The 16999-nt window shown below is 45.1% G+C and overlaps 1 protein-coding gene across 1 annotated transcript; it reads left to right on the forward strand.

The window, feature by feature from the left end:
- Positions 1 to 5859: 5859 nt before the first annotated feature.
- On the forward strand, positions 5860 to 12699 carry pskh1 (protein serine kinase H1). The gene is made up of 4 exons (XM_083763982.1): positions 5860 to 6182; positions 7259 to 8062; positions 8269 to 9186; positions 12298 to 12699. The coding sequence occupies exons 2-4, from the start codon at positions 7994 to 7996 to the stop codon at positions 12613 to 12615; spliced, it is 1305 nt and encodes a 434-aa protein (XP_083620108.1). The 5' UTR covers positions 5860 to 6182; positions 7259 to 7993; the 3' UTR covers positions 12616 to 12699.
- The last annotated feature ends 4300 nt before the right edge of the window (positions 12700 to 16999 follow it).

Consider the following 16999-nt stretch of genomic DNA (forward strand, 5'->3'; position numbering starts at 1 on the left):
CCGGCTGCCGGGCGCGGCTGCGCGCTAATAACTTTGGGGCGGGCCCGTCTAGAGTTTGAATGGACAGGTATCAGTCAAAATGGGGACATCGAAAAGGAAGGATGGGTGGGGATCAACATATGGAATGTCAGAACAGGTCAGCTCCATATATGGAGATCTAAGGGTTTGAGGTTTGAGGTCAGATGTAGAGTTCTGTTTGTATATGTGTCTATGGAGTTAACATTACTCTAGACCCCCGTCTGTGGTAATAATATTCAAATATGTCTTCCCTGTGTATTTTTGGCTTCTTCCTGAAAGCTGAAACCCTTTGAGCCCAATCGAAATACACCATGTGACATCATAACCCTAACCCCTCCCCCATTGTCATACAACACACAGCTGTGGGCGAGGCTTACGTTCAGGTGGGTGGTGCTAAGGTGGAAACCAGGTACACTGAACTGGTGGGTGTGGCGGCTGGCCACATAAAAACATATTTGTAACCCTTTCTGTACACTTTTCTTTTTAAATAATCATAGTACCTGATAGAGGGGCACATGCACCATCTTTAACCCCCCCCCCCCCCCCCCCCCCCCACCCCAAAAAAAAACATTCCTAAAAAAGCAACACTTTTTTCTGTAACTCCATAAAGAAATAAAAGATACAAATCTAAGAAATTCCATAAATTATAGAAACCAAATGTTTAAGAAATTGTGAAAATAGCCGATCTACAAGCTCACAGTGTGGCGCGAAGCAATGTGTTACACGATTGATTATGTGATGCATCATCCAAGGCGCCGCTCACTTCACAATGAGTACATACAGTATTTCAGCATATTGGTGCATGCCACCATCTTAGGGACTCACTCAGGCAATCAATTAATCCCCTTTATTTGCAACCACTATACTATATGGCAAGTTTTAAGTTCTACAGCTTTAAGTCCAAAAATCTGAACCAACCCTTTAATACCTCTTAGAAATGCCCTACATTAACACGATTTGCCTCCAACACTTTAAATAAGCACATTTTCTGAAATTCTGCCTACCTAGACCTAGACCGCTTTAGTTGAGAGAGCCAGAGACACAGACATATAGTATATATATGCAGAAGGATGCTCACGTGGGTCAATACATTTAAAGAGGGTTTGGATGAAGCATCTTAATCAAAGAGCGACAGAGCGACGATCTGTCACGGCCGGGAGGAGGAGGAGGAGGAGGATGATGATGTAGCCGCAACTTCCTCAGTCGCTGCCCTGACCTCAACTGCACTGCAGCTAGAGCCGGACCGCTGCCAGGACTGTGCTGTCCTCTGAGATCTAGCTCCCCCCCCCCTCTCTCTCCCCCCCCCCCCCCCTCTCTCTCTCTCTCTCTCCCCCCTTTCTCTCTCTCCCTCTCTTTCTCTCTCTCCCTCTCTTTCTCTCTCTCCCTCTCTTTCTCTCTCTCTCTGACTCACTCTTTCTGGGTTATCCTCATTGGTGGAAAAAGTATACTCACATTTTGTATAAGTAAAAGTATCAATACTGCAATGAAGAAATACTCTGTTAATTAAAAAAAGAAGTCCTTCAAAATGTACTTAAAGTACCAAAAGTACTCATTATGCAGAATGTCCCACTTTTCAAATGTATTAAAATATTTTGAAAATAGCCGATCTACAAGCTCACAATGCCTGACGCATTGTTTGAGCTTGTAGATCTGCTATTTTCAAATTGCTGAAATGTATAGGGCTGAAGTGGTTAATGTATGTTTCATGATGTAGTAACTAAAGATTTCAAATAATTGTAGTGGAGTAAAAGTACAATATCAGTAGAAGTAAAAGTATTGGAAATTCGATCTCAAGTAAAGTAGGCCTACAAATACCTCAAAATCTTACTTGGTACTTGGTTACTTTCGACCACTGGATATTCTTCACTCCGTCATTCTCATTTTGTCCTTTGCCTCATTTATCACATTTTCTGTTCCCTCTTTCACCCCACATGCCACCCCCTGTCCTGTCCCTCCCTCTTTTGTTTTTTGACACTCACTCACTCACTCACTCACTCACTCACTCACTCACTCACTCACTCACTCACTCACTCACTGTCTCTGTACCCCATCCTCTATTATCTTGAATCCACCATCTGTCATCACTGTCTAGCTCTGACTTCTCCATCGTTGCTCATATTCATTCTCTCTCTCAATCCAATTCAGCAAGCTATTGGCATGATTGCCTCCTCTATATGTCTCTCTGTCTCTCCACCTCACACTCGCAAGCACGCCATGCGCACACACACACACACACACACACACACACACACACACACACACACACACACACACACACACACACACACACACACACACACACACACACACACACACACACACACACACACACACACACACACACACATCTGTAAATAAAACATATCTACTGATGCACAAACTCGGACACATCATGTCCTGTGTCCAAATGGCATGCTCTCTTGCGAGACTCAGAGAGTAGAAGATGATGGCTGATGAGATGTCTATCCTTCAGTAGAATAGTTCTGGTCTTTCCCGAAGTGACCCCACACTTTTAAAGCTATCACAGACATCTCTTCTCAGCATGGTCCTTGTATGGATGGTGGGTTCTGCTGCAGTGAAGTCTACAACAACTCCATTGCAATCCATCACATCGATACAGAAGTCAAGGCTTTATACATTCTTTATTAGGCTATACCTTTAGAGCAGGGGTTCCCAAACTTTTTTGGACCAGGTACCCCTTTTGGGGTAGATATTTTTCCAGGTACCCCCTCATCCTCGCAACACAGATAACAATATATTTACAACCACACGCAGTGTTTCCTGCAGGAAAAAGCTTTGGCATGGTGCTGGGCGCAGGCCGCAGGGGGGCCTTCTTGCGTCGAACATTTTGATGAATTAATTAATTTGATTCAATAATTAATTAATTTGTATTATTGCTCTTGTATTGCTATTGGAGACACTGGGGGGACACTGGGGGACACTGGGCAGGCACTGGGGAGGCACTGGGGAGACACTGGGGAGGCACTCAGGGAGACACTGGGGAGGCACTCAGGGGGACACTGGGGAGGCACTCAGGGGGACACTGGGGAGGCACTGAGGGGACATTGAGGAGTCACTGGGAAGGCACTGAGGGGACACTGGGGAGGCACTGGGAAGGCACTGGGGAGCATGGGGAGGCACTGAGGGGACACTGGGGAGGCACTGGGGAGATACTGGGGAGACACTGGGGAGCATGGGGAGGCACTCAGGGGGACACTGGGGAGGCACTGGGGAGGCACTCGGCTGGGCACTGGGGAGGCACTCAGGGGGACACTGGGGAGGCACTGGGAAGGGTCTGAGGGGACACTGGGGAGGCACTGGGAAGGCACTGAGGGGACACTGGGGAGACACTGGGGAGGCACTCAGGGGGACACTGGGGAGGCACTGGGAAGGCACTGAGGGGACACTGGGGAGGCACTGGGAAGGCACTGAGGGGACACTGGGGAGACACTGGGGAGACACTGGGCAGGCACTCAGGGGGACACTGGGGAGGCACTGGGGAGGCACTCAGGGGGACACTGGGGAGGCACTGGGGAAGCACTGAGGGGACACTGGGGAGGCACTGGGAAGGCACTGGGGAGGCACTGGGGAGAAACTGCAGCCACTGGGGAGACATTAGGGAGGCACTGGGGAGACACTGGGAAGGCACTCAGGGGGACACTGGGGAGGCACTGGGGGGACACTGGGGAGGCACTCAGGGGGACACTGGGGAGGCACTGGGGCAGCACTGAGGGGACACTGGGGAGGCACTGGGAAGGCACTGGGGAGCATGGGGAGGCACTGAGGGGACACTGGGGAGGCACTGGGGAGATACTGGGGAGACACTGGGGAGCATGGGGAGGCACTCAGGGGGACACTGGGGAGGCACTGGGGAGGCACTCGGCTGGGCACTGGGGAGGCACTCAGGGGGACACTGGGGAGGCACTGGGAAGGGTCTGAGGGGACACTGGGGAGGCACTGGGAAGGCACTGAGGGGACACTGGGGAGACACTGGGGAGGCACTCAGGGGGACACTGGGGAGGCACTGGGAAGGCACTGAGGGGACACTGGGGAGGCACTGGGAAGGCACTGAGGGGACACTGGGGAGACACTGGGGAGACACTGGGCAGGCACTCAGGGGGACACTGGGGAGGCACTGGGGAGGCACTCAGGGGGACACTGGGGAGGCACTGGGGAAGCACTGAGGGGACACTGGGGAGGCACTGGGAAGGCACTGGGGAGGCACTGGGGAGAAACTGCAGCCACTGGGGAGGCACTGGGGAGACACTGGGAAGGCACTCAGGGGGACACTGGGGAGGCACTGGGGGGACACTGGGGAGGCACTCAGGGGGACACTGGGGAGGCACTGGGGCAGCACTGAGGGGACACTGGGGAGGCACTGGGGAGCCACTGGGCAGACACTGGGGAGGCACCATGGCGGACACTGGGGAGGCACTGGGCACTGCAGGGCAGACACTGGGGTGGCACTTGGGGAGGCACTGGGGAGGTACTGGACATTTCATATCACACACACACCATGATTCACTAGCCCCCTCAAAAAAAAAAAAAAAGGGGGCTTGGGGTACCCCCTGGCTATGCGTCGCGTACCCCTAGGGGTCCGCGGACCCCACTTTGGGAACCGCTGCTTTAGAGGACTCTGAACAAGCACAGGGCTTAAAGCCCCCAAAAAATCCCAAGACTGAAAATGATTTTTTGCACATCTGCACTGATCTCATTAAATTACCCCTATGAAACCCTCAGGACTGAAATCCGTCCCCAGGAATAAGAACTTTAAGTCCTGCAAGCAAGGTGAAATAGTACGAGATGACTCAGATGAGGGAGTGATATATTCTACTCAGATCCAGTTTAATATTTTACATGCTTAGACTATTTCTGCAGTGGGGGTTTAAACTAAAGGCCAAATATGCTTGGATGAATAAAAAAGTTTTTGATGGCCTTGCAATTGCATACAGTAGTAGTAGTTAGTTAGCTATATTGGAAAAGGGACTTCCTTGTATATAGTGACACCGTGTGGATATAGTGTGTAAAAGTGAAAGTTCAAGACAAGAATAAAAGAGTCCTACAATAATAGATGCGTGTACGTGTTATTCATACACTGTGTACAGCCTCCACCACTGCCTGATAGGCCTATATGTGTTGTTGAGAATGAGATGGACACATTAAAAACTAACCCCGGGGACTAATTGGGAATTCCACATTAACTGAAAGGGGAGACATGGATATACTGTGATGCATTAACTGAAATTATACGTATACTTCCAAGTTGTGTTCTGTAGGGTAACTTTCTGTATGTTTTTTTAAATTATCCTACACTTTGAAACTTCAAAGTCAATTCAATTCAATTCAAATGAGCTTTATTGGCATGAGAAAACATACGTTGTGTCAAAATATAATACAAATCACACCCGTGTGAAGTGAGGGGAGCTCTTACATGATGATGTAAAACAAACATTGAGACAAAACAAACAATAAATTCTCTTTATTGTCAATGGGGTTTTTAAAACAAACATTGAACTAAAAACAAACATTAAACCTGTAGGCCTATATAGGAGGCCGGGGCCCTCAAAAAAAGTTGAAAATGGAAAAAATATACTACTTTTCCACAGTTGGAGGGGGAACAGCATGTAAACAGAGATATGTTACATTGCGTCGTTTTATACAGTATAAAGCTTTTTGAAACAAATGGCACCACTCGATCTTTTGCACCGACCAACTTCGAAGTCAAGTTGGTTGGTAAGGAACTTCCACATTGTATCCAGGAAGTGAGCTCAGGATTTTTATGGGGTCGAAACAAGCCGAAGGAGGTCGTCCCGTCCCCTTGTTGCAGAAAGGAGAGGAAATAGGTGGTCCTGCCTGGTCGAAAAACACCGTTCGGAGAAGTTTATAGTGACCGATCGGGCCGGGAACGGATCGGCTTTCTATGTTTTGTTTTTCGGGGAGCCCTTTCCACTCACACTGTCCCTCGATCGATAACAACACCTCCGATAATATATAATGATGATGAAAGGACGGACTAGTTGACACGCGATGTCACCAGCGACGAGCGGAGCGACGGGCGGAGAGACGGGGCTGCGTCGTGCGCTTATCAGCGGGGATGAAGTTCGGAGAAAGTCCGAAGCGAGAAAAATGGAGCTCCACCACACAGCTGAGTGACTGAGAGTGGGGTGAGGAGGCTGGCTTTGGCAGGCTGGGGGGGAGTCCTACCCTATAGCTCTGCTACTCCCGCAGACAGAGTCGTGTGTTAAATAAGGCCTCGTTTTGGCTGTCGCTTGCCGACAACACCCCTTGATCTCCAAGCTCACATGCAGCGCTTCGCTAGAGCTTGGAGATCGCGGGTTGTTGTCGGCAAGCGACGCCGTTGCCGCAATGGATTGAAAATTACTGCTTGAACTTCGATAGCTTTGCTAGCTAGCGTCCCTTTAGTTGAGTTCGTATGGTAATTGTGTCTATTTGTGTGATATGAATCTGATTGTCCCCAAGAAAAGTTATTCGAACTTGCAACATGTTTTTCAGAAAGTTGGAAAGGGGTTGGATGGATGTCCTTTTGACTGCCGGGGGGGGAGAAAAGAACAACATTGACACGAAAAGGGCCTGGACACTTTTTGAACTTGATCTTAATTGTTACAAACTTAATTTAAATAAAATCATGCACTCAAATGAAGCACTCAAATGAAGCGCAATGTGAAGATATTCAACATTGTAATTTCTGTTGTTTAGGCCCGTTGAAGTCAAGAGTTCCCTTTTTTCGGTGGGATGATTGTTTAAAATCAAGCAGCTCCAATCATGGCTGACAAAGCAACAGGAGTTGATAAACAGAGTGAAAACTGCATTATTGCGGGTATAGTGTCCCGTCACTGGAAACCGTTAGATAGGTCTACTATACGTGAGGCCGTTTGTTATTCTGTTAATAACCGGGTGTTGCGAGATTAATCCTTTCTTTGGGGGGGTTTGTAAAACAAACCTTGATAGCTTTGTTCTGCTTGAAACAATTACTATGGCCTCATCGCAACGTTTGGTGACTTAAAACAACAAATTGGAATGTCTCGTGTGTATATCAGTTTTGTCATGTTATTGCCATCTGTGTACTGTGTGCTGTCCAATCGTAATAAGGTTTATGCTCCAACTGCTCTGCTGTCATGTTTAGATATGGCCATCCTAGCAGCCACACGTTCTGTATAAATAAGTGGACTCAGCAATAATCACACACAAGACTCATGTTCCATTTTCTTTTCTGTTTCAGAACGTCCCTCTTCAATTCTCTCCAGCCTGTGATTCCCCAGAAGCTGCTTTGTTTGTGACAACACTGCAGTTACGGACAGTTTATTCCCTATGGATTGACTTCAGAGAATCCAAAACTGAAAATGTAGTTGTGGACTTTCAGTGATCATGACGCAATTCCATGAATCTTAAATATACTATTGCAACATCCCAGAGGGCATCTTAGAAGCCAGGGGTCCTCCTGGCACCCCCCTCCCCCTTTCCCTTCCCTTCCCTGATAGTTCACTGAAACGCCTTCAGTATCCACATTTACCAATTTGTATGCAGTTTCCCCCCACAAATCTTCAAGGCTCTTGGTGTTCTTCCCGCCTCTAGGCAGCAGTGCGGTAGGGGGTATTATTGGCACATATTTGGAGAACATTATAAATAAATGAAATATTAAGACGTCAGAACAAAAAGCTAGTGCAGGATGTGCTGGGGGAGGCACAAAGATCCATGCGGTCTTTGATTCGGGACTCACTCTAATGGGACTTAAGTGGATGTTGTCATTCGTTGCATTCGTCAAGCCTATCTGACTGCTGATGCAACCTTATTGGGACTTGAGTGTGTGTGCCGGTTCTATTCATGAGCTTTCCATGTGGTACAGCCTGGATGTTGAGTGTCCCGGGACTGTTGGATTCACTGTTGTTGCGGTGATGAGGCAGGGCTGCTGGTGGCCAGCTGTGGGGCTGACTGGGCAGCGGCCTGAGGTGATGTGATGGGTTGCAGGAACACTAAGGTGCTCCCTGAGCCCCCGGGGGATGTCCAGCTGGACCTGGTCAAGAAGGTCAGTAAGATGTTGGATAATTTAGAAAATAATCATAACATCATTGTCATTATAGAACTACAATATCTGTATTCTGTACGTTTGTTCCTTTCAGTTAAATCCAATTGTTACATACCTGACGAGTGTGTTGTCACTTCAGAACTGTGTACTTTGTGTCTGAAATGCTACAGGCTGCTTAATGCAAAGTGTTCATGCATTTCTTTCAGGTGGACCCTCCCCAACACCTGCAGACAGACCTCTATAAACACTTCATACGCGGGGATGGTGCGGGGAGTAAGATGGGTGCTGCTGGATGTGGGGGAGGTGATAAGGCAGACTCCACCTCCCCGTACCAGGCCCAGGCACAAGCTGCCAGCCGTACAACCTCCGCCCAGCCCCCCAAAGAAGGGTCCGAAGACCCTCAGCGGAAAAAGGTGGCAAAATATCGGGCCAAATTTGACCCACGGGTCACGGCCAAGTACGATATCAAAGCCCTGATAGGCCGAGGAAGCTTTAGCCGAGTGGTTCGCGTGGAGCACAAAAGCACACGGCAGCCGTACGCCATCAAGATGATCGAGACTCGGTACCGAGAGGGACGGGAGGTGTGCGAGTCGGAGCTGTGCGTGCTGCGGCGCGTCCGCCACACCAACATCATCCAGCTGATGGAGGTGTTCGAGACGGCCGAGTGCGTGTACATGGTGATGGAGCTGGCCACCGGCGGGGAGCTCTTCGACAGGATCATCGCACGCGGCTCCTTCACGGAGCGCGACGCCACGCGGGTTCTGCAGATGGTGCTGGACGGGGTCAAGTACCTCCACACCCTGGGCATCACCCACCGAGACCTGAAGCCAGAGAACCTCCTCTACTACCACCCGGGAGCCGACTCCAAGATCATCATCACCGACTTTGGCCTGGCGAGCAGCCGGAAGAAGGGAGACGAGTGTTTGATGAAGACCACGTGTGGCACGCCGGAGTACATCGCCCCCGAGATCCTGGTGAGAAAGCCCTATACCAACGCGGTGGACATGTGGGCACTGGGGGTGATCTCGTACATTCTGCTGAGCGGCACCATGCCTTTCGAGGACGACAACCGCATGAGACTGTATCGGCAGATCCTCAAGGGGAAATACAGCTTCTCTGGAGAGGTGAGATGTAACCATCACAAGCAAGCACCCCACACCCACTCATCCTCCTGGCCTTTTGGTGCACATGCACCCTACTACCATCTCTTAATTCTCGCCACCACCCTCTCCCACTTATTGGTCCTCTCTGCTGAGTCAATATGCCCTTCTGTAAAGTGTGTGTGCGTGTGCATAATAATTCATGCTCCATCTCTGTAACTAGTTGAAAGAATGCTGAGTTAGCCCCTTCCTTTGTTCCAGGGTGTGGGTGTTTAGGTTGCCTCTGAGTTTTATGAATGCCTGTTTTATACCCGTGGACAAGTGTCTGCCAACCAACATAAATCATGGGTTCATCGACGCGACACACATCGACACTTCATTAGAGGATCTGTTATTTGTGTTGGTCAGCAATGTCTTTAATGATTTTAAAATACTGGTGATCGTCTTTAAATCAGTTTGTTCGGGGCCAGCCGCCAAAATAAATTCCGGACTTATTTGTTTTGAGGGGCACTAGCTCCTCCAATGCCCAGCTTTGTCTGTTTGTGTGAACACAAACACAATGATTTGATTGGCTGATCACCCCCATAGCGATGATAAGAGTGGCTGAGAAAAGTACATATTGAGGATAAAAGTGAGGGCAGAAAAGTGAATTGGATTATTTATTTATGTATTTTGAGGGGTGCTAGCCTCTCCTATATTCAGCTATAGTGTAGATTTTTGTCCTAACACAAACATGAAATACCATTGATAATGAATGGAGAATTTACGTCATATGTAGAAGAGCAAATCGACTATTTTGTCCTAATTCAAACATTAAATGCCATTGACAATGAATGTCATATGTAGACGAGCAAATCGGCTATTTTCATCTTACACAAAAATGTCCATTGACATGGAGAATTTACATCATATGTGTCTGAGCAAATCTGTATTTCTGTTAAATTTCCATTGACAATGAATGGAGAATTTACATAATTTGTGTCGATGATGTACGGTGATAAGAGCGCTACTCCCTTCACACAGGTGTCTCTAAAATGTTTTATCCAACAATTTTGTAACCCATTTTTTCACCCAGTGTCAATTATCTAATGTAATCCTGGGCGCTACACTTCCTCTGCCAACCTGGGGGGGGGGGGGGGGGGGTCGGGGGGGGGGGCAGCGGACTGACCTCATGCTTCCTTCTATGCATGAGGAGTCCAAGCTGCTTCTTTTCACCTGACAGGGGAGAGTTTCCCCGGCCGGACGTAGCGCGTGGAAGGAACACGTTATTCCGACCAGTTTCTTTCCCCTCCATCAGGTGCCCCGGCTGGCCAGGGGGAGGTAGTTTAGAGACCAGGATTTAGACACCATGCTTTTGTGAGGGTACCTACCCTAGGGGACACAGGGATAACATGCAAACTCCACACTTCACACAGGTGTGATTTATTTTCATTATGAACTCTGTCGAAGTCTCTTGTTGTGCAGGGCCCAGCTACAAACTGGTCCCAGAGCTAAAACAAAATCTGGTGATTTTAGCTCTTACTATCAGGGGCGTCATCACTCTCTCACAGTATACACAGTATACTGATAATAGTAAGTTACTATTATCAGTATACTGTGTATACTGTGAGAGAGTGATGCTAAATGAATGATGCCACAAAACGAAAATGATTCAATTTTGAACCATTTGCATTGTGAGTACATGGTCTATGGAACTGAGTCGAAAACAATTCAATTCCGTGATATATATTCTTTCAGAACGTTTTTAACTCAAATCTTTGCTTCTGGGGGGGGGGGGGTCCCTGGAACTACATATTCAGATGGGGGTCGGCGGCCAATTTCATATATTTTTGGGGGGCCTTGACATGAAAATGTTTGACAACCACATGGGATTTTCAGGAAACTGTCAGGATTTAGAAGGCATTTGTAGAATCGTCCTCAAGTCTAAATGGGTTAAAGCTAATACAACATAAGACCTGAGGTCTTTTGTTTGCGTGTAATACGTACAGAGATAAATAATAAAGTGACTATGCTACTGAACACCACAAGCCCCTCCAGAAAGTAAAATAAATCTATATTTTCTCCCCTTATCTCCCCATATCCCAATTTAATTTAATGAGTGTTCTAAATGCTACTGTGTTAACACTGAATCTGATACTAGCTCACTTGAATTAGTCTCTATGGAAACGTGCGTCTTTAAAGCCATCATAAATAATGTTTATATTTAATATGACAATCCTAAACTAATCATGAGCATCATGATGTAGCAGCAGCAGCAGCAGCAGCAGCAGCTGAGAGAATATTAATCTGGATATGTGAGTGTATATACTACATTGATTGTGTTTGTGTGTTGTGGGTAATGGTAATCCAGGTGCTGTTGGTGTTTAGACTTTCACTCTTCTTGTTAACACTTGTACCTGTCTGAGACTGTCCATGTTTCAGGAAGAGAATTGACTGTCCTTATGGGGAACGTTTGTAATTTGGGAACATTTTCTTGTAGCAAAGTATGTAGTGCTGTTGTTTTGTTTAGCTTTTTTTCAGCTTTTTGAGAGTGCAGCTTGTCCAAGTCCATAACATGCAATCTCATAAACAAACAAGGTGAACATTCTTTGGGTTGTGACTTGGCAGAAGAGACAGACAGGACGGCGCGTAACCTGCCAACCTGACCCCAGTCATGACTACGAGAATATGAGTAGATCCAGAGTAGACCTACTATCTAATATATTGTAAAGTAAACTAAATAGATCTCCCTTGAATACCTAACTCGGAGAACCCTTTGCACAAGAGATCTAACATCTTGTCATCCGATCACAGAACTATTGTTACAGTAGCTCTCTGATGCCCCCTTGTGTGTAGTAGCCTAGTTGAGAACAATTTTCATAAAGACGTGTATTGGGTGTGGGAGAGCTGTATTTTCATGTATCATTTAAATTAAATTCTGCCAGTTTAAATTCCTCTGTGATGTCATTTGATATGATTACTGTAGCATTCTTGCATGCTGGCATTCTGTACAAATCCAATTTAATTTATTTAGAATTAAAACTCAACTGCGTGCTTTACAACATGGTATATCTATCACCCAGCCTTATTTCAATGTAAGCAAACAATGAATGCTCATCGTTTTCTTTTCCTTCTGTGCCTTTGTCCTCTCCTCAGCCATGGCCCAGTGTGTCGAACCTGGCCAAGGACTTCGTGGAGCGGGTTCTGACCGTGGACCCCAGCGAGCGACTGACCGCCGGTCAGGCCTTCAAACACCCCTGGATTGTCAGCATGGCCGCCTCCTCCTCCATGAAGAACCTGCAGCGGTCCATCTCACAGAACCTTCTGAAGAGGGCGTCGTCGCGCTGCCACAGCACCAAGTCGGCCCAGTCCACACGCTCCAGCCGCTCCACGAAGTCCAACAAGGCCCGGCGGGCCCGTGAAAAAGAGCTCCGTGAGCTCAACCGGCGCTATCAGCAGCAGTACAATGGCTGAAGCCGCTAAACCATGAAAGCGAGTGACTGCAGAGCATGAGGCCGAGCCACAGCACTACAGAGGTTGAACTTTTACATGTGACTGCCACTGCTCAAAGTTGCTGCCAACAATGGCTCCCAAGTCACACATCACTGACATGGGCTGAAAAAAGACAATGACTTAAATGTATCCATGGCAACCAGTGACACGTGCATCATTGGTTTAAGAGCAGCTGCTGTCAATTGACCAAAATTCACAAGCCAGCCATTTTTCCCTTATGCCATTTTTTGCTCTTACGTCATATCATAACGTAAGAGATACATGGCCGCTGTGTGTAAATGGTCTATGGCTACAGCAGGACAAGGCCTGCGGTGGATGCCATTAGATTCATGTTAATGGTTGAGGTGTTCTGTGTCGAAGAGGCTATGAATTTCCATGACAGTGTGTGTCATAGTATGTGCACAGAAAGGGACAAACCAGTACTGTTTTGAGGCAACAGCCCTGAAACAGTTCAATCTCTCCGTCTGTCTCTATCTATCCGTCCCTTGAGTCTTTCGTTGGTCGCGGTGCCCGAAGCAGCAAGCAGGACACTGTTCACTCACTGCCCACATCCCTGTCTCCTTCACTCCCTGTTTTTTCCTCTACATATTTATTTATTGTTGTTGACATGATTATTGGTCTCCGTTCAAATGGTCACTGGATATTGACCGTCCACACGGATCTGTTGAACAGAATTCTGGGTACTGACATTTCTAGGAAGAGAGGGGAGAAAAAAATACTTCCCTTTCTCATTCCTGAATTATTGCTGTGAATTTACTATTTTGATACATTAACTGTTGGGGACATATACAATACAATAGCCAAGCTTATCTTACGAAGTTGGCGTTGGAAGACACTGCAACACTAGCAAATCAGTGATCTAGTGCTTGTGAAGTCTAAGATGGCCTTTTCTTGCCAGTCATACTCCGTTGATATCATAGATCTGAAGCTTGTAAAAGATTGGAATGCTGTTTGGTTTAATTTTCAAGGCTGGTTTTGTTTATCTTCAATGTATTTAAGAAAACAGTCCTCGTCATCCCATGCTCCTTCCTCTAATCACATAACTCCAATGAAGTTTTCATTAACCACTTAAGCCCTCTATTATTACTTTGTTGTACGACGAATATCCGAAAATGACGAATCTACAAAGCATGAGCTTATAGTTTGGCTTTTTTTCCCCTCACTTATGACATGCCTAAAATAGGGACACCGGTTTGAAAGTGGTTAAAGGAATGTTGACCCTTTTTTACATTTTCATCATTGCTGAAATGATGTACATGCTTCTTAGTGCAGTATTTTATGCTTTTTCTTTTCTTTTCTTTTTTTAAAGCTTGGTATGGTTGCATAGCAACATTAAGCTAGACATCTTGTGTGGTTTTTATTCTGCAAAGATCATGCCCATTGTTCAATGGATCTGTTACCTAATTCTTCCAAGTTTGACTTTGGAATAGCCAAAATGAAGAAAATATAATGATTTTTTTATTTTTATGAAACTATCATGTATGAAGGACTTAAATCGTGATTTAAATGAACAGCATATTGTGGTGTACTCTGCCTTATGTATAGTGCAATTGTGTGGTTTGAAACAAATGAAGGAAAAAAACCCCACATTGCCATTCCTTTGCCAAATCTACATGTTGTTCTAGATAACCCTTTGAAACGTTCAAAATAATCATAAATAATAATAAAAGAGTTGAAGTGGGGGAGGAATGGGACTTGGGCTCAGATATATATTTGCCTAACTAACGATTAATCTTTGATAGTCTCGCATAGCCATACTATATCACACAATCTGCCTGGGGCCATTTGCATTACAAAGGCAGATAAGGCTATGTTTTTGAAGTCTACAGTGGAATTGTCACAAAAACAATTATTATGATTCTAAATTATCTGGTTGATTAATTTTTTTACCCCATCTTTAGAAGGGGTAAATCGATTGCACAAAGTGGTCTTGCATACTTCTATGAGCGCTTTGCGGTGAGCTGTCCTGGTATAAAGTGTGTTTTAGTTTTTTTTGTTGTGAACTTATTTTTTTTTAAATGATACTGGAAATCCAACAGAGCCATGTCAGCTGACCTCAGTTTCTGTTCTTTTATGTTGAAAACGTACTCTGTCTGATATTCTTGATGCTATTCTAGAGCTTCCTAATTTCCATGAGATCAGTTTTGACTCCTCCATTGCTCCGACTCCCGTCTAGATCGGATTGGCTGTGTTATTTTCTTCTACTGCTGTATTATCCACCCTGTTCTCTCTCTCAATTCATGGGAGTCTGAAATCTGAATGAGTTTTAATCCAACACTGTCTTTCTTGACAGGAAACTGGTTAATATCTTTTAAATTTGGAGATCTCGGAAAACACACACACACACACACACACACACACACAATTACTGGGAGTCAAAGGAATTAATGTTTGAAATTGGTCAGCCGTGTCTATTGTGTCCAATGGCTAACAACCATATAGTATTCAGAAGTGTTCCAGCAGAGTGTTAACATATTATTTGTATGAGAGTTTCCTTTCACCTTTTATATATGTGTATGAGTTTGTGTAATGTCCTAAATGAAGTAGCCAACTCAACACTGTTATCTGAATACAGTTTGTCTTTTATGTTTGTTATTGTGTTTTACGTCTAAATGAATGATACAACTTTGATTCTTCTACCATTAACTTTTTTCTAATGTTTTTTAATGGTGAAATGGTTCAGTCATTGTATACAAATGTGCCAATAAAATAAATCCGAACCTGACATGCTACTTTATTTGCTGTGTAGACAAATTGTTTACATGCTTGTTTCTAATGGTACCTATAAGCTATGTTTTAATAACATTCAACAAAATTAGATTTGTCCAGAATTGGTTTAAGAATATGTTTTGAGTAGCACTTAAAATTATTGATTTTGTGTGTGTGTGTGTGTGTGTGTGTGTGTGTGTGTGTGTGTGTGTGTGTGTGTGTGTGTGTGTGTGTGTGTGTGTGTGTGTGTGTGTGTGTGTGTGTGTGTGTGTGTGTGTGATATAGTCCAAAGAGTAAGACCAAAGATATTTTTCACATGAAGTTTTCATTTTCGTGATCGTCAGTGTACCATATATAATTATGACACCACATCTAAATGTAATATTCCCAACTGATTGTGATTGTCCATAGGATACACAATACACATAACAACCTTAGAAATATTTTCTTTCACATCAGGATGTAAGTATCATTAAACTCAGACCAATAACCCACCTATCGATCTCCCAGAATACCTCCCCAGGGATGAGTTACGAGTTTGAATTAATGTACAGGATTAATGTGTGCAGGATGTAATTTGTAGATGTGAGACAGTGGACTTAATTTAACTGACTGTTTTTTTTGGGGAATATTTAAATTTAAAAGAAAAAACTTCTGCCTCACACTTATGCCAGTGATCACCCTCCCCTGTGCCAATGTTGGCACCCGTGCCTAAAGTAGACTATCTGACTATCAGATTCTGTTTGGCTGTTAATAATGCAAATTATGCAATTACAATGAGTTTTGTATCCCTTTTAATGTCAAACCTGATCATGTTGCCACAGACGCCCAATTCCGGCAAAACCGCAGTAAGACTGATTAAGCTTTGCATTATGCCTTAGAAGACTGTTTCAGGTCCATAATCAGATGACTGATTCTGCTGTTGTGATTTACTAGTAAAACGATAATAATAACGCACATGGCTCTAGATTACCTATTATTATGAGCTAAAGAACAAAAACATTATGGGGGATGATCTACACAAAACATGGCAACCCGACACAATCAGACGTCAGTGGTCTGCGGCTGAAGTCTACGTAAGCATTTACTTTCCGGTTAGTGGACTTCAATATAAGAGCAATTTTAGTTTTTTCTTTCTTTCTTTTTAAATGAATAAACAAATATGAAATGAAAAGGTACCAACAACTGTGTTACTGTGTATTTTACAATTAAACATTATAAAATGAAAGGAACATATGGAATCATATGGAGATGATGCAGGAAAAAAAGGCAAAACATTATTTCGATTTATAGCGATGGCCAAAACCAACTACAAGTAGGCCTACAACTCAGGCGTAAAGGTACGTTAGTTCAGATTTTTTTGCAATAATAATCTTTGAATACAGAGGCAATATCGGCCTTATCGGCCATAACAGCAATTAATTATATCGGATATCGATATCGGCCAAAATGTCTCATCGGCACACTCCTAATTTCAGCCTATCAAAATGGGTGGGGGTGAGGTGGGTGAAGTGAGATGGGTGATACAGTCTTGGGTGGGTGAGGTGGACCTACTAAATTGTTTCATAAAACTAGCGTCATTTGTATTGTTGACCTATTTCTAGTAGTCTACCATACTATAGTTCAACTCTTTGAC

This window comes from Protomyctophum parallelum, assembly GCF_964188405.1.
Source record: "Protomyctophum parallelum genome assembly, chromosome: 4".
NCBI classification, from domain to species: Eukaryota; Metazoa; Chordata; class Actinopteri; order Myctophiformes; family Myctophidae; genus Protomyctophum; species Protomyctophum parallelum.

Excerpts from the sequence above, each read along its gene's own strand:
- pskh1 (XM_083763982.1), top strand. The coding sequence starts at position 7,994 with ATGGGTTGCAGGAACACTAAGGTGCTCCCTGAGCCCCCGGGGGATGTC. Across the intron at positions 8,063-8,268 it reads AGCTGGACCTGGTCAAGAAG|GTGGACCCTCCCCAACACCT; the intron begins GTCAGTAAGATG and ends CATTTCTTTCAG. Across the intron at positions 9,187-12,297 it reads AATACAGCTTCTCTGGAGAG|CCATGGCCCAGTGTGTCGAA; the intron begins GTGAGATGTAAC and ends TCCTCTCCTCAG.